Below are 21,534 nucleotides of genomic sequence, written 5' to 3' on the forward strand. Positions count from 1 at the left end.
GTAACTCTAATGGGTGTTGAGCCTCGTGTTAAATCAGTTACACTCCACTTGATAAGCTTACTGTCACTGTGAATATGGGGTGGTTATGCCGAATGACAACAGCCTGTAGCCCTAGGGTCACAGTGAGGTCATTGGAAGGCGTGTAATTGCGGGAGGAAAGCACTGAAGGCCTTGGTGAGAGATACATGTCCCGCCCCTGGGCCATGTATTTAAAAACCCTTTTAGCAAATGACCTAAACAGAACACCTGGTTCGAGATTAATCAGTATTTGCAGAGTAATTGCTTTAGAGATTGTATATTGTATAATTGACTATAAAAAAATCTAATCATCCCACTGTTGAATGTGTACAAGGCCAAATTCCTTTTGAATTGTCTTTATTTACTCCCAAATATACTTGCATGCTTTTCAGTTACCATGAACAGGGAATAGCGTTATTAAAAGTATTGACACCAGTATGAAAGACAGACTGTCATGGTTTAACTAAACAATAGTTAAATATTACCAGATTATTTATAACAGCTGGTCAGGATGTCAAACCATTCAAATAAAGCAGATGTACTGACGTCTAGATGTCCAACTAGTGGACTAAGACAAAAATCTCACATTTGTCAAATTTAATTAGCTTTCTATCTCACCAATATAAAAAATTAATTCCTAAAGACCACAGACTGAAAAATGTGAAAAGGTGTGATTTGGCAATAGAGTTTCATTTCATGGTCTTGTTATTGACTGGTTTTGAAATGTCAGGACATAAACATAAAATTACCAAATATGTTAAAATGAATACATTAGTGTCAATAGAATAGTTTCTGAAAACAGATTAAGGTCACTAACTGTCTGCTGAATGGTATATTTATTTCAGTGGTAAAAGCTTGATCCTGCTTGCTGGAATATACAGGTAGCTGCTTATAACAGCAGTATCACCACAGAAAGTAGAAACATAGGAAAGACACAGCAAGGACTTTAAGAAGTGCTATTCAATAACTAACATTGTTTTCCCTGTGATTAACCAACGTGAGCTCAGCCATCAACTCAACTAGGTGCATACATTTTAGTTTTTGTCAAAAACTTCTCCACCAAACGAATATTGAGCTGTTGCCTCACTTCTACACAAAAGCGGCGTAAAAAAGTGACTTGTTACTTTTATAACTGAATTTTATGGAATCAAACTATATAAGCTACTTGAGGACACTTTCATGTCTCATTGGCAAAGGTGTATGTAATCCCCATATAAATAGAATTCCTAAAAGGAACATTGAACAGATGGTGTCGCGTCCTGAGAAAATCTGTGAAACAATAAGAAGTGGACTGAAACGTGACACAGAATAATAAGAAAACCAATCTGTGTTGATTCCAGAAGCCTGTTGATTCCAGAAGCCTGTTGATTCCAGAAGCCTGTTGATTCCAGAAGCCTGTTGTCGGTCACTGACGCTGGCCAATGCGGCGCCGTCTCAGTTCATGAGGAGGCGGTGCACCTGCTGCAGGTGCTGATGGGATAGAACCAGACGGTGCACCTGCTCCTGTCCCTTGGCACAGGGGACGGCAACGCGACCCACGAACACCGTACCCCCTTGCTTCTCATCCTTTGCCTGAGCGAAACAAGACGGGTCAGGAGAGACGAGGCTTAACCTAACAATGTATTCACCTGTAATTGTCCAGGACCAAAAATGACTGTCTTTCTACCTGTGATATCTGTGATGACCATAAAAAAAGCCCAATACAAAGGATTTTAATGTTCTGTGAAAGAAACAGCATTGCCCTTTACCTTGACGAAAGAAGAGATTGGGAAGGTAGCAAAGTCAGAAGAGACCTTGGCTCCTGGCTGCTGAACAACCATGTGCTCAGCCACTTCACCCTGAGAAAGTAAATACAAAATAATATCAAGGTCATTTCATGCAAAAGAGGTTGTTAAATTCAGATAGTGGCATATTAATGTAGTGTAGAGTGGGACCGATAACATGGTCGATGATTTCGATTCTGGTCACCTTCAGTTTGTCCAGAGCTTCGCTCAGAGACTGCAGTCGGGCTGTCTGGTCCAGGAGCTGAGCACTAGCACTCACTAATGGGGGGAGAGAAGCGATCAAATGCTTATAAAAGCCATACTGTATCTAATCACATACTCCATGAGATGTTACCATACCATAAACCATGAAGTCAAACACCAAAGTATGTGAAGTTCTGGAGAGGTTGGAAATCCAACTCACATATTGTGGTTTTACACAACGTAATTTACATATGGTTTTGAAGTCTGAGATGAAGCAGGACATTTCGGCAGCACTACTGTGGGCTACACCCTCTGAGAGATGTTACGTCCTGGGATTTCCTTGCTATGTGCCCACCTGGCGTCTTGCCCGTGATGTCCACCACTTTAACGCTGGCGCTCATCTTGAGCAGGGTCCCCAGGAGCTGGTCGGTCTTCCTGTAGAGAGCCCCGTGGAGGGGCCCCTCTGTCGGGGGAGAGGAGGAGCCCTTCCTCAGAGGAAGCTTGGGGACGTGGAGGGGAGGCAGCGAGGCTAGCTGGGCTCTCATCTTCTCAGCCTGGAGAGAAGAGACACGGAAAAATAAAGACACGCAAAGTCAAACAGACCGTACACGACAGGATTAAACTGACAAAAGAAATGACTGAAATGAATGTTTGGAAAATACTAAGTTGCAGCCTAAGTTTGGTCAATTCATAAACGCCATTCTCACACCTCTGGGAGAGAGGGAACTGTAGTGGTCATATCCTGTACAGGTCTGACATCTGACTGAAAGTTCACCACAGCAATGCCATCGGTCAACAATAGATATGTTTTCATCCCCAAACAATGGATATGGTTATAAAATTATATTTCTTCTGCCTTCTGTGGTTAGATGAATGGTTGCTCTTTATCCCAAAAGGCTAGGGAAAATGACTGGGATTTCAGGTGATGATGTCTACAACAATGCTTTGTTGTCATCATCATCTTGTCAGTTTGTTCAAAAAGTGAAGTAAACCTATTTGCCCATGATTCAATTAAATTCAACTCCATGATCGATAATGCTAACATGTTTTCATGTCATTTCGGTCTTGACAGTCAGATAAGTTAAAAGGCTTGGTTTAAGTAGCAGTCTTCTGAATACTGTTTACACATAAGGTGTGGATTACATATATTTATATAGAATAATATTTGAAAAACAGACTTTACGGCAAATAGAGAAGTAGAGATGATGCCAGCTGAAGACACACACACACACACACACACACGATCCCTGACACCTCAGTTCCCCGATGTCCTGACCTTGAGTCTGTTGTTCTCGTTCTTCAGGTGTTTGAGGCCCAGTCTCTGAGCCTCCACCTGTTGACGTAGAAGAGGAGAGTCCACCACCTGCAACGGCCCAGACATGCCTCCTGGTCCGGGGGCAGCCGCCACTGGCGAGAAGGAACAGACGGTAAGGAGAGGGAGAGACTGAAAGAGGGAAAGAAGGGATGCAAAGTGAAACCGCGTTAAGCTTTACCTCCGGTGGTTCCTGTGACAATGGATGCAATGCCAGAGGCGGGCGGGGCACGGAGGCCCTCGATGGTCATCTTTGATTGGCTGGTGAGACGCTGTTTCAGCTCCGCCTTCTCAGCCTCCAGCTGGTCGATGTCTGCCTGGAGGGCATCCATAGTCTCCTCGAACTCCCTATTGGAGAGGGACAATAAATAAATAACTTATTAACCCTCAGGTTCTTTATTTACCTGATGTTAGAAGAGCTTTAGATAGTGGAGAGGTTGTTTATTAATGCATTTTACTTTCTCATCTGTTTATATTTTTCATTAAAATACAGGTCTTTCCTTGTTAGTTCTTTTCTGATGTATTTCATAAAAATAATGTACAACCATTAAAACCCAGAATCAGCATCTCACACAACCATTTAATCACGTCTCATGTCCCATGGGTGAACATGTGTCTCCACCAATCACCAATTTTGGCCAGGTCTCTTTAAAAATCTGCTTTTTATATCAATGGCTAACATGTACAAAATAATGTAGTATTTTTACAGGTGTTTTATTCCTTCATCCTTCCCAGTCTTACTTCTCTTTCTTCTTGAGCAGGGCTAGGGTCTCGTCCAGTTTAGTCTGGATCTTCTCAACTCGTTCATCAGCGTCTTTGGTGGACGTGTCCAGCTTCTTCTCCAGGAGGCTGAGACGCACGTGGGCCTCGCTCAGCTCTTCTCCCTGGGTTAGCGACGGGGGAAAGAGTGCATGCTTCAGCCATAAAAGAACACTTAATCCCACATCCTGATAAAATCTTTCCTCAATACCAGGCAGATGAAGTTACTCCATTGTAGAAAAGCTCTTTAGAAGCACTTCTCATATTACACTTACACAGCCTGGTTTGTTAACACAGGTTGGGGGTTTTGTAAGAGATATTCCCCTGTTCTAACAGCCTACGGTGTGATCAATGCAAGAGAGGGAAAAGCGAAAGATGGACAGACATAACAAGAGAGCAATGAAGAAACCGGCTGATACATAAAGTGGGTAGAGACTCGTTCCTGCCTTGATCTTGAGGGATTTCTTGAGCTCCTTGATGACGGTCTCCCTGTCCTCCAGCTTAACTCCCAGGCCTTCAGCGTCAGTGATCTCTGCCCTGAGGGCTGCCGCGCGAGCCTCTACTGGCGGAATCTGAATAAAGTAGAGTAAGGCCAATTCAATGACAGCCAATTCACCTACAGGTCAAATTTAGTGATACAACAGACCTGCACAGTACATACTACTTCAATGATAGGAGGACAAAAAAATCGAATTCCCTTGTCACATTTTCCCTTTACATTTCAGTGTCCTACACCCCAGAAACGGTTCAACTGAAACACTACATATTGGACTTTTAAATATCGTTACATATGATCTTGTGAAACTTATCAGGCATGATTCAGCAGTCTCCGGTCTTTCACCTTGCCCTGTGGTCTCTCTGCGTCGTACTCTCCCTCCTGCATGGCGGTGGCCATCTTGTTCATGGTGGAGATGACCGAGCTGCAGGACTGACGTAGACACTCGTGGGGGTTCAGTCCGTGGGAACCATACACCTGGCGAGACGGAGCTACGGTGTCACCAATGGGACAAAACCACATCCACACTTCGAACTCGCATGGAAAGGCCTTCAATTTGCCAATATTTAGTCTCTGATTTGTGTATGTGCGATAAATCAGCAGCCTAGGCGTTACGTCCGGGACCTAACTCCCATGGTGTGCTATCCAACGCAGTACCTGCTCAACCGCCTTGAAGGCCACGTCCTCCAGTTTGAGGGCGTTCAGGCCCTCCTGCTCCCCTAGAGGGGCGATCATCTGAGCCCCCGCCGCCGCCACCTCCTGCAGCACGGCGACCACCCGCGTCAGCTGGCGCCTGCAATCCGTCAGCGTGTCCGACACCTGCCATTGGCCCGCAGAGAGGTCAGTCGCACATTTCTCCCGATTCCTCAGGGAAAGCATTGCTAAAGCACCTGGCACCAAATGCTATCTTAATGCAGGTTGCTAGCGAAGAAAGTGTCTGGTCATGTTCAACAGACCCACGAAATGCGCACAGCTTCTTCCGCGGTGTAACGTGAACGTATTTCCGCCCTAGTCAAAATGAAGGACGGGTACATACCGGCGGACCGAAGGCCAGAGCAGCGGGCACCCCGGGTACGTCGGTCCCTGGCATCCTGCGCCGGATCTTCTTACAGAACTGTTTGATGTCGCTGAAGGAGGCAAACGACAAAAGATAGAAATATGAGCACTGTGAGAAAGCAGACCAACAAATGTGGCACTGGTTTAGGATTTTATTTCACCTGCAGGAGGTGTCCAGGTCCTTCAGAAGGATGTTCAGATCCGCCCCTTCCTGACCCGGTTGCAGGAACGCTCTGAGCCGGCCCACCTCAGCTCCCATGCAGTCCAACGCGCTCTGGATGAACTGGAGGTCAAAAGGTCAAACAGAGGTGAACGTGATAGTGGAATCCAGTAGACGATCACCTCAAGGGGGCCTGAATGAGCCTACTTTGATTGTGGAGAGTTAGTAACACGTTTCAGCACACTTTGGCTCAGATACAAATGTCTTTAATAGTCAAGTGGAGAAATGTTCTCAACTTCACTCAAAGACATTTGCTTCTGACTGCAAGAGTACGGAAACGTTCAACCATCTCTTCCGTATTGCCATTAGGTTGCCAGCACCTTTTGGCGTGCGGTTGACTTCTCATTTTAATAAAGATGTGGTCTTTCATACCTTGATGTGGTCAGCCAGCTGTACAGTACAGTCTTCAGACTGCTCGGCCAGGTGGATGCTGTACAGATGCTGCAACACAAAAAAAGGGTTTCAGTGACTTATGAGGCCTCTTTGTGGACTACTGTGGACTTTTCGGGCTTTTCGTTGAAAGAGCGGAGCGCCAGTGTCATCCAGGGGGGCCAGGTGTCAACGAGAGCGAGCGGTTCCAAGTACCTGGTAGTACTTGATGGCCTTGGTGAGAGGCTCCACTTGTACAGTCTCATCCAGCTGGTCTTTGTGCAGCAGGTCAATTAAGAAGTCAAGAGAACGCTCATGGACACTCATCTCAGAGTAGAGAGTCCCCATTCTCTTATAGACCTCCACGCTGCAGCTGTTCAGAGCCCTGGAAGAGGAAATGGACAAATGTAATTCGAAGTAGCACTCCGGGATCTTAAGACGAATACATCCATAACATGTAGCACTTCGGTAACATAAGAATCAAAAATGAATTCATATACCACATAAAATGCATGAAGAAGTACACAACAGGGGCCAACATAAAAAAAACTAGCAGCCAAAAACATACAAAAGCTCCAGACTGCATCTTGAAAGATATCTAAAGGAAATTACATGCCTCTATTCCTGTCATTACCAGGAACATTCTAGAATTCTTTTTTGACAGGGAATATTACAGCCAGTTCTAACAGCCAGGTTAGCCGGATATTTTCAACCAATCTTCTCAACCACAGCGGTCCGGGTTTGAATGGCCTTACTGTTCGTATTTGTGCAGGGTGGCTTGGAGCAGGGTGAGGGAGTAGACTAGCCCAGAGGCAAAGCTGAGCTGCTCCCCAGGTGGTCCTCTCATCTTCATTCCGGTTCTCTCCGCTGTGTTTCCGTTCAGATCAAACTTCTCCTGGGCCTGCTTACTGATCAACTCAGCCTGGACGGACAAAGGAAGATACACATGAAGCACACACACACACACATTTCAGGTATGCTTGTTGATTAAATCAGCACGCAGGAGCACAGAGTCACGTGCAATTAGCACTTGACTCTGTTAATAACCACCTTAAAATGTAAGTTATGGTGGCATTTTGTCTTACTCTGGGTCAATAGGCTGAAAACGCTGAGAGACTACAAATACAAGCACAATTGAAACTTTAACAACAACAGTAATTGTGCACATGGAATTCAATCACTGGCACAAATATTCTACTAAATTCACTTATTATATTTGTATATAAAAGTGACTAATAGCATCACAATTTGTTAAACGTAAAGTGCAGTGCATATGCGATTTACAGTGTCTTTAGCTGTGGAAAATGGTATTCCTTTACTCAGGGATGTTTGGGATCAGACTGAAACACTTTTCAGTGTAATCATGAGCTCCAGCATAGGGTACTGTTGAACTACTGCTAAATTCCAAGTCAGTGTCCAAAACCAATGTGGCTTTTTTATGACTATCCACTGCTCAGAAAATATAACCAAAACTTTCACATAAATATAGTACTCCACTGCTGTTTTGCCCTGCACAATTGCAACGTCTCTTGCTGTTGAAACTAAGCAACATCGTCTCTTGCTGCTACTTTTATTGACACCATCACAACTGCAATAATGTCAAAAAACAGACAACACCCTCTCAGACATATTTTGCGTTCAAATCTGTATTTTTTTCTAAAATTCGAATCTCATTCAAACATAAACAATTATTTGACAACCCTAGCTCACACGAACACACACCTATGGTGTGACCTATGATGAAGTTCTCCTCTAACATAACCCGAATCCATATATTTAAACTTAACATAACCCTCAAACCTATCCCTAAATGCCTAAACCTAACCCGAATTCCAACCCTGCACTTAATCCTAAAACAAAAAGGACATCCCTTCCCTGAAATGTCCTGGCTTAAATAGTTTCCATCTCAGACCAGTCCTGACTGACAGTTTCGTCTCTACCTTGCAGATGAGTCGTGGGATGAGCAGCAGCACCAGGATGCAGTCCTGATCTCCTCCGTGACGCAGGAAAGAGTCGGGCATGAAGGAGGTCAGGAGAGAGACCTGTCTGTTGGCCTGGCTGACCTCCATCTTCCTTAACTCCATCTCGATGGCCTGGGAAGACACGTGGTTTTTGGGACGGGCTTCTGATTTGCGTGACTTTAAGTAATCCGGTGGTTGCCGGAGTAATGAGAGGCTGGGAACCGCCGCACCAAACGCCTTATTAAATGTGTTTTACGTTCCGTTCTGGGAGTCTCACCTTGGCGTAGGCCTTGGTCTCGGCAAACTTGATCTTGAAGTCAAACAGCTCGGCAGGTGGCTGCTGGACCTGCTCTGCGTTAGCGTTCTGAGCGCTGGTCAGTTCCCTGTTAGCATCCTACACACACACGCGCCCACATGCACACAGACGTTAGATACAGATGAACAACATCTTCTCCATTCACCCTAAGGCCCTCTGAATTGAGTCTTCACCTGTAGGCTGGCGGTGAGCTCTCGGTACTTGTTGATGGTCTGCTGGTAGTCGGCCACCGTCTCCTGGGCGGCCTCCACCCTCTTCTGGGCCTCCCTCACCTTGGCGCCGCTCAGGTCCAGCTGCTCTCTCAGCTCCATCTCCGTCTCCCTGCTGTTCTCCTGCAGCTCGTCATTCATCTCGTTGATCGCTTCCTGGGGAATGGCAGAGGATGCAGGGTATAAGGGATAGTATTTATTTTTTATCAGAATGTGTTTGGTTTGACCTTTATTTTGGCCTGCTTGTTATAAACACCTTGCATTAATTTGGAAATATATGTACCTCAGGGTGATGCAGTGATCTGGGCCTCTCGTATGGTGCAAATGCACTGCTCTATCGTGGATTTAAATCAAAAGCCCCCTGCTGTCTCATGGGTTTGAATCCAAAGCCCCCCGCTGTCTCATGGGTTTGAATCCAAAGCCCCCCGCTGTCTCATGGGTTCGAATCCAAAGCCCCACGCTGTCTCATGGGTTCGAATCCAAAGCCCCCCGCTGTCTCATGGGTTCGAATCCAAAGCCCCCCGCTGTCTCATGGGTTCGAATCCAAAGCCCCCCGCTGTCTCATGGGTTCGAATCCAAAGCCCCCTGCTGTCTCATGGCTTCGAATCCAAAGCCCCCCGCTGTCTCATGGGTGTGAATCCAAAGCCCCCCGCTGTCTCATGGGTGTGAATCCAAAGCACCCCGCTGTCCCATGGGTTTGAATCCAAAGCACCCCGCTGTCCCATGGGTTTGAATCCAAAGCACCCCGCTGTCCCATGGGTTTGAATCCAAAGCCCCCCGCTGTCTCATGGGTTCGAATCCAAAGCCCCCTGCTGTCTCATGGCTTCGAATCCAAAGCCCCCCGCTGTCTCATGGGTGTGAATCCAAAGCCCCCCGCTGTCTCATGGGTGTGAATCCAAAGCCCCCCGCTGTCTCATGGGTTTGAATCCAAAGCACCCCGCTGTCCCATGGGTTTGAATCCAAAGCCCCCTGCTGTATCATGGGTTTGAATCCAAAGCCCCCTGCTGTATCATGGGTTTGAATCCAAAGCCCCCTGCTGTCTCATGGGTTTGAATCCAAAGCCCCCTGCTGTCTCATGGGTTTGAATCCAAAGCCCCCTGCTGTCTCATGGGTTTGAATCCAAAGCCCCCTGCTGTCTCATGGGTTTGAATCCAAAGCCCCCTGCTGTCTCATGGGTTTGAATCCAAAGCCCCCTGCTGTATCATGGGTTTGAATCCAAAGCCCCCTGCTGTCTTAGCAGTTGCGTATAACAGCGGAGAACACTTTATAAATATGAATTGATGGATCCGGACTCACCAGGTCAGTGACAGTCTCTCTCAGCTCCCGGACCTTCTCCTCCAGGTCCAGATTCCGCTCCGTCAGAGTTTCCACCATCTCCTCCGCACCAAGAGCAGCATCCACCTAATTACAATGTTACACGCCACTTAGCAAACACTTAAGTAACAGAAAATACACAGAGTTCACTCATATCATGAATAAAAACCCAATATGGCAGCCCACCAAAACACTAATTTGGAGGAGTTTGGTTAAAAAACAAAATTCTAATTCCGGTTGGACAAAACTGAGTGTCCTAAATATTATAATCCCTGCATGAATAGAACTCACAAATGTAGCCTTGCACACTCTTCGGGACAAAGCAACACCATAAATAAATTCATCCATGGCCACAGATAGTCATATATTGTTAGCAGACAACAGTGACTCCATTTGATTCACTCTTAGCCTATGCTCCATGCTGACCTGCTCCTTCAGCTCATCGATGGTGGCCTCGGCCAGCTTCGTCTCCTCCTGCAATTTCTCTTTCTGGCTCCTCAGCGTCTCCAGCTCGGCGTTCTTCTTCTCCATCTGCTTCTGCAGCTTCACATGCTCCTGCTTCTCAGACGAGGACAGGTCACGCATCCTGGGAGAACGCCAGAGTGTTGTGTTAACGCCAAATAGAAACATTCAGGTCTGGTTTCCTGGAACCAGATTAATCTTAATTCTAGACTAAAATATGGAGTGAAAGTACAAATGGCATAATCTAAGTGTCAGTCGGTTTTTCCACCATTCCAATCCCTATACTCCATTTTATGTGCCTAGAGGTCTGGCCTGTCTGTGGTCTTCAAATGAAAAAATGTTTTTATTAATGAGCTTGAAGAGAAGATTTGAACTTGATAAGACAACCCTGACAATTATCCTCCTATGACAATAATAGAAATATTGGAACTGTAATTATACTGTCTAAAGAACATGTTAGTATCAGTACCTGAAGCTAAATGGTTGTCTGTCCAGAAGAAACCAGTATGTTAAAACTCTCTAGCTCCCAAGTAACTTCTTAAAGTTAAAACATATGGAAAATACAACCTCAAAACATTTTCTTTGAACTTTAAGCAATTGTTTTTGACTGTTTATTATTTGAATTCGATTTTGGTTTTTCAAGTGAGAAAAACCAATTAGCAACTCTGTGAAAAATGCATCTACATATTAGACACTGAGGATTGCTGAAATGCCAATCTGTCTGGCCATGATAAAGACAGGCAAGGATTGGAATGTTAGCTAGAGACTGGTAGCCAGACTACAAATAGCATGCTCTAGACAGTTTTTTTTTATTGAACACACTCACCTCACTAGAGCCTCCTTTAGTCTGCAATTCTGCTCCTCTAGTTGCTTGACTTGATAACTGGAGGCAGCTCCATCAGAACCTGGTGACGGATTACTGTTAGCTACATTTTAACTTTTCCAATAGAACTAACTAAATTTAAAACATTCCTATAGATTTAGGTACTCAAAAATCACTGCTACTTTGTTTCTTGTTAATATGTTAGTTGATGTGAATTTGGGTAGCTATTCAGGAACCCCTGTATTAAGAAGGGATTGAAATTCAGATCTACGAGAGACAAGACAACTTAAATCAAGCAGTATTTTAACTGAGTGCAATAGTAGGGACCTCAGACATTTCTCCGAAACCTCATAATTATAGGTGTGTTGTTTGGTAACGTTAGCTGTAAGGTGAATTGAATTCAAAACAACTTTACTTTTCTGGTATGCTAACATTACCATGAACTCTAAGTCTCTGTTAAGTCAACTTTAAACTCTGACCTTTCTCTTCTATCTCATGTTTGATGATCTCCAGATCCATGGTAAGTTCCTCCACCTTCTCCTTGAGAGAGTCCACCTCCACCTGCACATTACATAGCATTCCATCTTTTCCTGAGACTTTTATCTTTGAATACAGCAGTAAATGAAACTTGCAGCAAACCAAACCCGACCTGGAGGCTCTCAGAGCGTTCCTCTGCCATCTCCTTATCCAGTGTGGCCATCTCGATGGCATCCGCCGTGTCTGACATCTCCTCCATGTAGCGGTCCTTTGCCTCCTGGGCTTCCCGGGCATCCTGATAGCGATAAACAAATATTAGTGTCATTCTTGCATTTGTGTGAGGGAAAGAACAAAGGCGTGAACATCATTAGCATTAGATGTTAATCTGACCGAATCTAAAATTAGGTACCTGAAAAACCTATACAACCAAATGTGGTTCAATAGTAATTACATTTTCCTATGTACTCAGATCTAATCTAAAAAGAGAAGCAGAAAGGAACCCAAAAAGAACCATCATTTGGTACTATTTTCAACTGCCTAACTACTATTTGGCAAGGAATAAACCATTGTTTTTTGCTGTACTCTACCTTCCTGGTTGTTTCTGTGGTGTCCCATTTTACTGCTCGTGCATTTTGGTCTTCCTCACCTGTCACTGCACCAGTTGACCCTAACTGTGACCTTTACTCTAAATGCAATATGCTGTACAACGAAGTAATGTACTGGTTACCTTCTTGGCCTCTTTCAGTTGTTTCTGCAGGTCGGCCTGCTGCTCCTGCATTTTGGTCTTCCACTCCTGCAGCTGTTCCAGCTGAATCTTGTGTTTTTCCAGCTCCTTCAGCTTCACCTGAATATTAAGAAATATGCATACACATATTAGACGGCCTTTTCAAATAATTAATTTATATAGCACAATGCAAAGACAGCATAAAACAAAAACAATACCTTGTCCTCTGCCCTCTTGATCTTCAGGGTCTCCAGCTTCTCTTCTAGATCTTTCACCTGGACCCGCAGAGACTCCTCCTCCTAGGGGGAATGGAGAGACAGAGGGAGGGAGACGCAATAGCACAAAAGCTCCTATTGCAATAAGGAAAAGACAATACCACAATGGATGTTTTTTGCCTTGAGAGGGGATAGCGAACATCTCAGTAACTGGAGTCTAAAGCACCCACATATAAAAGACCCCCAAGCCAGACAGCACAAACATGCTCCAACCACCAAGAGTCTTCAGATGGCTAACATGTCCCGCCCCCCTGAGATTCTGGTTCAGGAAGTAGAGCTGCCATTCATATATTGCAAAGTAATTTCGATAACATTGATTTCGATGTGGTGTTGCCAAACATTGGATAGGTACTGTAAGGAATCTCAGACATGGGCCATTAGTGATAATATATAAGCAATCTCGTTTCAAATAAATAGCTATATTGAGAAGAATTTATGAACTCAATAATGAACTCAATAATGAAAGTTGCGTTCTCAAAAAATAAATCTCTCTTAAATTAACAGCTGACCAGAGATTTTTCAACTTTGCAATTTCAATAACCAGCAATGACATCAGAATGTCTATTGGACGAAACCATCCAGAACCATCGAGAGGGCGGAGAGCGTGACACTTGAGTCGCACAGTTTAGTGACATAAACGAAAGAAGGAAACTCTGCCTTCTGCTGGCGCACAGGTGAAGTACAGTAGTAGCGACGGTTGAGAAGAAGCGCCTTTCTGAAAGTACCCGTGAACTTGGTTAGTTGGTCAAACAACATGCACAGAACCAGATCTATGCATGCGTCCAGACAACCACCCCTACCTGCTTCGACACGGGAGGCTCGGCCTGTTTACAACCAAGACATGGATGGGAACGTATGAGTCAAAGGACAAGACAAACAACAGATGAGCCAACAATGAGGGGACACTGTGGCCTTAGATCAATGTGCCCATCCCTGCTTCTGTACAGCTGTGGGTATACAGGCCTTCTGTGTTTCTTTACTTAAATTCCAACCTTTACAAAAAATTCCAACCAGCTCTACAGAACTAGCAATGGTAAACACCAACTTTATTGGAGTCTGATTGGCCTGGGTCGGTGATGGCCCACTGACCTTGCTAGGCGTTGGCGGGGGAGGAGGTCCGGGTGAGCTGCTGGGCAGGGGGACCACGGGAGCCCCCAATGTACCCTTAGAAGACAGACCGCCTTCGCTGACGTCCTCCCTGGACAGAGAGCTGGACAGGCCGGAAGTCGGGGTGGCCAAGACTCGGGGGGTCTGTATTCCGGGACGGTATAGACAAAAAGCGGAGCTGAGAACAGGCCCAGGAACAGGAAGATACACACAACACTTTCGAGACAGTACTGAAACATGTTCATCCCACTGATCATAGTGACGACCCAGAACGCAGGAACACAAAGCCTGAACCCAGATGTGTTTGTGCTCTTGCCAACTCCATCGTTCACACTGGTTCCCCAGGAGTGGACCGGAGAGCAGACATAGACAGGCATCCAAGCCTAGAAGGGAGGAACCAACCCGGCTGAACTAAACCATTACAGTACAAAGTGAACCGGACGTGGTGTGTATACGTTTGGCACCCCGATTGGTAGACACCCTCACCCAGTGCCATAGAGACCAAAGTCACCTGTACTGTGCTGATCTGGCCTACACTCAAAAGCATCAGCTGTGCTGGCAGGAACCTTAGAAGTGAACTAAGTGGAAAAGGATGAACTCTGGTCGTGGTATGGTAGACAATCAGTACATTTTCAACCCTTTATTGGGGAGTTGTTTCGAAAAAACAAAGTATATGTGCTATTGTTTCTCCGATTATTTTAGGGGTTTGACCTTTGACCAGGACCAGAGTTTACCCTTCAAGGACCAGTTGGTCTCTCCCCTGAAGAGGCCAGCTGGTTTGAGGCTTGGAACGTACCATGAGGAGGGAGGGGAGGGAACTGGAGCAAGAGAGTCGAGGTTGAGTGTTCCACTGTTGTTTTTGACAGAGTAGAGTGTTAGGGCTAGAAGAGCTGTCTGTTGATTATGACATCGCTCTCCCTGAAGTCAGTCACTATAAAACTCATATACTACAAGCTTTAGATGTTATGTCTCTTTCTGAAGGCAGTCTCTACAATCACCTCATACACTGCACCCTTCAGATGTTACCACTTCATAAGGGCAGTATCTAAAAACAACCCCATATATGACTAGAAGGTCACTCTACAGTTTGGCCAACACAGCTTTAACCTTCACATACATCTCAGATATTCCCCTGCTACTAAGCACAACTGATTTCAGAACTGCGTGTAGCTACTTCCCCACTCCCTCTGCGTCATCATGCAAATCATACATGTATTATATGAAAGGATCCATAAAAGAGCAGGTGAAGTACAACGCTCACCTTAGTGCTACGGCGGGTTACGAGCTGGAGGAGGGTGGGGTAGAGGTGGAGGAGGGTGGGGTAGAGGCGGAGGAGGGTGGGGTAGAGGCGGAGGAGGGTGGGGTAGAGGCGGAGGAGGGTGAGGTAGAGGCAGAGGAGGGTTGGGTAGAGGCAGAGGAGGGTTGGGTAGAGGCGGAGGAGGGTTGGGTAGAGGCGGAGGAGGGTTGGGTAGAGGCGGAGGAGGGTTGGGTAGAGGCGGAGGAGGGTTGGGTAGAGGCGGAGGAGGGTTGGGTAGAGGCGGAGGAGGGTGGCGTAGAGGCAGAGGAGGGAAGAGAGGACAAACGCAGACAGACGGATAAAGGCCCAGCAGTTAGCGGAACGGGAGGAGCAGAAACAGGGTTAAGATTAGTCCGCACACACAGATATCACCCCACAGGAAGGATCGTACTGAGTTACTGCATTCACGTTCACCAAGTCTTTGTGCAAGTGTGTGCTTACGCTAACATTTGAAATTTACAGACATAATATAGTTAATGGATTAGCGAGTGATGTCGGTTTTACAATTACTTGGCAAAAATTGTGAAATAACGTGCATCACAATGAGAGCAAGCATACACGGGAACATGTTTGTTTATTTACGTGAATAATTTTGCGGTACAGCCCGGAAATATGAAATCATGCTTTGAAATGTCTCACAAACGTCAACTAAAAATGTGACAGTGACACGAAATGTCTGTGTTCACCAGAATAAACTCCAGAACTGTCGAGTGAAACCATAACCATGAGCAACTAAATAAAAGATGAAGAAATACTGATGTTTTGTAAAAGAGAACGTGACAAGCAAGCTCAGTGGGAAGACAGAGGAGCGTAGTTTAAATATCTATACCTTCTTGGGAATGGGCATCTGTAATGGTATTTGGGGAAATACCGAAGTAGAATTGGGTAGAGAGATGTTGGGAGAAGAGAGGAGGTCAATTACTTGAAAACAAAAAGGGAGGAAGGGGAGTGGGAGAGCAGGGAGGCATGAATCCGCACATTGGAGAACGTGATTGAATCATTCTCCAACCATCCATTTACTCTGTCCACACTGTCATCGTACCTGTCTGGCTGATTTCGGTGTCTCAGCAATGTCTAAGGGAAAAGATTAAAAAAACATATACACATTTATATAATATAGAACAGCTGAACTCCATATTAAAGTATTTATAACATATACAAATATATGTTTTAAATACTTTAGTATCGTCATTTTAAACATGTACATTGTATTCTTTATGAGTGGCCAGTATCCACTGCATCTGGAAACGTCAGTGCCCATCTAAGGTCAACTCTCTCCATCCAAACTTTGATTTCAAAGGCCACACTGATCCTAGATCAGCATTGTTGTGCTGAGATGTTTTCAGAATAGGGACCTAGATCATATAGGAGTGACAATATATACGGCTTTGATATACAGGTCACCTTTCTGCTTGGGCAGGAACTTGGCAGTGGTTGAGTCTGGTGTTTCTGGAGAGGTGGCGCTGGATCCATCTTCCACTAGTTGGATCTGATAAAGAGAGAGAGACAGGCTCAATACATTGTCCATCAGTCCTTCACAACGTGCCTGTCTCTGTGTACATGCACCCAACTAAAGAACTAAGTATCACGCGAATGATGTTCACGCTAATGATGTTCACGCTAATGAAGTTCACGCTAATGATGTTCACGCTAATGATGTTCACGCTAATGATGTTCACGCTAATGATGTTCACGCTAATGATGTTCACGCTAATGAAGTTCACGCTAATGAAGTTCACGCTAATGAAGTTCACGCTAATGAAGTTCACGCTAATGATGTTCACGCTAATGATGTTCACGCTAATGATGTTCACGCTAATGATGTTCACGCTAAGTATCATAAGAATTAAAAGGCAACTACAGTCTTTTTCCAGACCTCAGAAGTAGTCTCCTGGGGTGGGGTAAACATTGTTATGGACTCAGAAGATCATTTATTTAGTTTTTCGATTATAACATTTTTGATTTTGAGAGCAAAAACATGAAAAAAATAAAAACATTTAAGCAAATTATTTACAGGGTATGAAGTGTCAACATCGTGGGCCATGTCAGCTCAGCCTACCTGAGACTGGCGCACAAAGATGCCGCAGTTCTCGTCACACTGGAAGTATCTCTTTCCCTGGACCGTGCCGTCATTCTTCCCCTTGGGCTCATCCAGGATAACCCCCACCCACTTGCCCGTGGCGAATAGCGTGGCGCCCACGTACGCGACCGTGCCCCGCTGGCCCTTGCCGATCACCTCCACCACCGAGCCCACCTTCGCAGGCCTGCCTCCCCCGTCGGCACTCATCTTGCTCAGGAGGGGGCTGCCAGACAACTTGACCGGGGAACATGAAGAGAAGGTAGCCGTTTAAAGCAGAACCATTTCAGAACAGTTACCCAAGTCCTGTAGTTGCAACTGAGACAGACCTGTTAGACAAATCACTGATGAGGTTATATTATACATTGAACACACACCTAACAAGAGCCACTTAAAGCAGTGAGTGCTAATATTTTTGAATGTTTTGGTATTGATCAAAGAGGAAAATGTGTATTTGGATCTTGCACAACAATAAAGTGAAGCAAATCACATGTTATTAGGAACATTACGCTCCCCTCAGCTCTATCCCCCCCATTATAGCTCTCAGGCCCAGTTCATTGAATGTCAGACAGCAGACTCATCTAGAGCTGGGAACATTTTTTAAAATACTGACAGACCATGCTGACCACTGAAGTGCTGCACCATTCGAAAAAGTATTGTTCTGCGTGTTATTCTCGTTGCATCAATTAAGGCCATTTATCAAAACATAGACACTGTGCAGTTTGTTAATACTGCAAAGCTCTATTCCAGCCTGTTGCCAGCTAGGCAACGCGGACTGCCCGAGGACAGTCACACTCTGAGTCATATGGTTGAGCAGCCGGTAACCATTCCAGCTGACTGTCACACACAGACAGAACTGCTCACTGTCCGGACCAGACACACAACTCTTTCATGAACGGCAAAACAAGTGGAGGAATATGACAAAAATTCTGTCCAGGGCTTCAGCGGGGCAACACAATGTGACATGAGAACTGATATTTTAGCTTGCCGTGCCGAACCTGCGAGGAAAAGCTAAACAACTTGGAGGAGTAGCCAAAATAATGGCAGGTCTGGGGGGAAAACCAGAACCCAGAGGTGAACTAGAGCTATTCCTGTCATTATACCATTGGAATTAAATAAACAACCAGGAAACGCCACAAACACTCCTATAATCCACTGTTCCTAAACATCCATGAATCTTCAGCGGAATGCAACAAGTCATGGAGCCACAACATATTACATCCTCATCATCACCTTCAGCACAGTGCTGTATAGCCTGCATTGTAAGTACAAATAATTTTGATCTTAATTTCCTAGCAAGCAGTATAAACAAAATGCTTCTTGATCAACTTACGCGCTCAAAATATACCCACAATTATTAATACGCAATAACTGACTAGAGCCCTTTGATTAATCAAATCGACATAAAGCCTATTGACAAGACTAGTCCAATCTTAGTGAGAATCAAATGAGACTTACCAAGCTGCCCCGGCCCATTCCAAGGCCCAAACCCAGGCCCATTGCCGGGACGGCCAAAGAATGCCGTCTGCGCATTCCAGCCATAATGACCTGTGGCTTTTATTGATGGCCAAAAACTATCGAATGGACACAATGTTTCTCTCTCCTGTTAGCTTTTCTAGCCGTCCTTGGGTGTGAAAGAGTGACCCAGACAGAGCAAAAGAGGAGGGTCCCCCTGGGGGCAGTTATTGGTGATGGTTCAGCATTCGGGAAACGTCACAACTCTTTGAAATTAGCTCGTGTGGTTACTGTTCAGTAGTCTGCTTCTCAATCACAGTTAATAAAACATGGAAGCTAGCTAGTCTGTGTGTTTACTATAAACCTTATTAACTCAATAGCGTCATAACAATACCTGACAATAAAAGTATTAAAGGGACCATGTTAGCTTAACATCTCCGTTCTGAAAAAGCACATTAGTCAGTGCAAGGATGTGCTTCTGACTGCTCAGTCAACCACCAACAGAAATGCTGATCATCCTTTTCAGAAAACAATTTCAGAGATTGTAATGGCAATGTCATAAATTGACCTGTAAGGTCCAGTGAAGTGTCATCCAACAATATGACAGCTGACAAGCAAATATATTATAGCCAACTAGCTACCTAGGTTCAGAGGTTCACGCCACGGTTAAATTAACCTACCTCACTTGTCAGTTGATTAAATGGTGGACAGCATAAGAGCTTGAGCAACTATAGCTAGTTAACGAAATAGTTGGTGTTTAGAAGAACTTAGAAGACTAATGATTACGATATCGAGCTAATGACTGTTATTACTTAACCATTTAATTAGGTAGCATCTCGTCTAGAAAAATCTACAAAATACACCTTAAAAAGCTTTCCCAGAGAAAGCAACACATCTACTACATTGTCAAGCTATAGACTAAAACCTTAATATAGATACAGGTACACTAAATACATGTAAATCAACAATAGATGCGATTTTATTGGGGCAAATTCACGTTAGCTAGCTAGCTGGATGCTATTTAATGTTAACCACCCTAGCTAACCGTTCGAAATATTTATAAGGACAGCGAAATTCATGGACTTACCTGCCAAATTACAAAATTAGATTTCAAAGGATGTTCTTTATTAAATAAATATAGAATTCACAACAAATATGTAGCTTGCTAGGTAGGTAAAACCGTAGAAAAATGTCTACAGGTAAGGGGTCAGTTAGCAAAATGCCATGTAGTCCACCAACACCCACTTCCGGTGTTTGTTGAGCATCTTTTCAGAATAAAAGTGGTTTACTTCTGCTTCTTTGGAATACAGAATAAAAGTCCGTCTGAAAATTTTGAAATTTGTCATTGGAATTACTATAAACAGTTTAAAACCCATCATCAACGAACATTTGCAGACTGTTAATAAGTGGAATGTCTGGCTTGTACAAAATGTAGCATGTATATTGAGTAGTTGGGTATGATACTGGTTGGCCACATATTACAAATCGTCCAGGCCACTGGTATTCAGTTCTGGCCCTGGGGACCCAAAACACCTTTGACTTTAACCCCCACCTGCTAATTAGGAACTAACCCAGGTCTGAGACACCAGGTGAGTGCAATTAACTAGCAGGTAGAAAACCAGAAGTGTCGTCAGGACCAGAACTGAATACCACTTCTCTAGACACTTATTATTGTAAAGGTACCTGTCTTGCCTACGAACAGCCCTTAGCCATATAATGGTCTTGTAATACAACACAAGGGACGTGGGTGGGTCAAGACCTGAATGCGGATTGTCTGAAAGCTATGTTATATGTCAGAATAAATGCAAAAGGGGGTGTGAGATATTACTAATATCCTATGGCTAAGAATTGTTCTTATTCATAACGCATTGCAGAGTGCCTGGACACCTGCTTAGCCGTGATATATTGCAGTAGCGTATATCAAAAAACCCTGAGATGCCTTATTGCTCTTATAAACCATTTATCAATGCAATTAGAGCAGCAAAAAGTTATGTGATTTCATGTCTGTGGAATGTATTCTCATATACCATGGCTGCCAGTTGGCATTACAGATTCAAACCACTTGGTTTATGAGAGACCATATCCTGGAAAGACAAAACATTATGTTTACTGTTCTATTTTCTTTTGTAACCGTAACTGGTATGTAATAGCAATAAAGTATATTTATGGATTATGGCACAAGACCAATATACCATGTCTAAGGGGCTATATCGAGCCCTCAAGACGTGGTATATTGTCCATACACCACACCCCGTTATCTTATTGCTATAATATACAACATCCCAGGATTAATTGTTAATTTTCGGTTAAACACAGTTTGGATGTGTTCGTTTTGAACTCATTGATAATCATTGTTACAAACAAAAAATGAAATAAAATCGGTTACAGTGCAACAAGCCTTTCAAATGAACAGTTATTTAAACATCTGATTAAGGAGAGACTGCAGTACATTCCGGAAGGAAGGCAAAACTATGTGAGAAATGGAATTAGGTTAAATTTAACTTAATCTAATGGAGCAGTGTATTCCAGGAACGGTCTATTCTATCTGAAGCCATCAACAGTACATTGGGAGATAATATAAATATTGTAGACACCAACCTTTCATAGTTGCATAGCCTGCAATGATTTTAAATTATTATAGAAATTCCGTCAAGACATTCAACCAGCTAGCCTAGATTAAATGTCACATCTAATAAATCATTATGGACTAGACGAAGGTTTACAGCGTCTGCCTATTTGTTGTTTCACTTGCGCTTTCACCGAGTTAGCACCAGACCGTGCGAAACTGGCCAATCACATTACGGATGAGATGCGGTTACCACCAACTACCGCGCGGACTG

At 44.3% G+C, this 21,534-nt stretch overlaps 1 protein-coding gene across 7 annotated transcripts; it reads right to left on the minus strand.

Annotated features, from left to right (window-relative positions):
* Window positions 1–337: 337 nt before the first annotated feature.
* Window positions 338–19,943, minus strand: dctn1a (dynactin 1a). Of its 7 annotated transcripts, none has more exons than XM_010899154.5 (34): window positions 19,782–19,943; window positions 17,222–17,476; window positions 16,567–16,651; window positions 16,205–16,236; window positions 15,992–16,009; window positions 15,127–15,150; window positions 14,662–14,715; window positions 13,848–14,009; window positions 13,559–13,582; window positions 12,702–12,782; window positions 12,487–12,603; window positions 11,932–12,054; window positions 11,762–11,843; window positions 11,286–11,364; window positions 10,424–10,583; window positions 9,980–10,084; window positions 8,648–8,839; window positions 8,436–8,552; window positions 8,138–8,290; window positions 6,953–7,119; window positions 6,414–6,582; window positions 6,201–6,269; window positions 5,770–5,891; window positions 5,589–5,679; window positions 5,210–5,371; window positions 4,898–5,029; window positions 4,503–4,628; window positions 4,039–4,181; window positions 3,479–3,645; window positions 3,262–3,392; window positions 2,341–2,539; window positions 1,987–2,060; window positions 1,767–1,856; window positions 338–1,590 (listed from the first exon to the last, which is right to left on the minus strand). In XM_010899154.5, exons 2-34 carry the CDS (start codon window positions 17,447–17,449, stop codon window positions 1,453–1,455), a joined length of 3,816 nt encoding a protein of 1,271 aa, XP_010897456.2. In that variant the 5' UTR covers window positions 17,450–17,476; window positions 19,782–19,943; the 3' UTR covers window positions 338–1,452. The 7 variants fall into 7 exon arrangements, with proteins under 7 accessions (XP_010897456.2, XP_034146461.1, XP_034146463.1 ...); XM_034290570.1 differs by lacking the exon at window positions 19,782–19,943 and adding an exon at window positions 18,698–19,722; XM_034290572.1 differs by lacking the exons at window positions 14,662–14,715; window positions 19,782–19,943 and adding an exon at window positions 18,698–19,721.
* Between the last annotated feature and the right edge of the window lie 1,591 nt (window positions 19,944–21,534).

Source organism: Esox lucius, chromosome 24 (genome assembly GCF_011004845.1).
Source record: "Esox lucius isolate fEsoLuc1 chromosome 24, fEsoLuc1.pri, whole genome shotgun sequence".
Lineage (NCBI taxonomy): Eukaryota > Metazoa > Chordata > Actinopteri > Esociformes > Esocidae > Esox > Esox lucius.

Coding starts and splice junctions, on each gene's coding strand:
- dctn1a (XM_034290570.1), bottom strand. CDS start 18,781: ATGGCTGGAATGCGCAGACGGCATTCTTTGGCCGTCCCGGCAATGGGC. Junction 12,055..12,486: donor AACTGAAAGAGGCCAAGAAG/GTAACCAGTACA, acceptor TATCGCTATCAG/GATGCCCGGGAAGCCCAGGA. Junction 8,291..8,435: donor AGACCAAGGCCTACGCCAAG/GTGAGACTCCCA, acceptor GTGTCTTCCCAG/GCCATCGAGATGGAGTTAAG.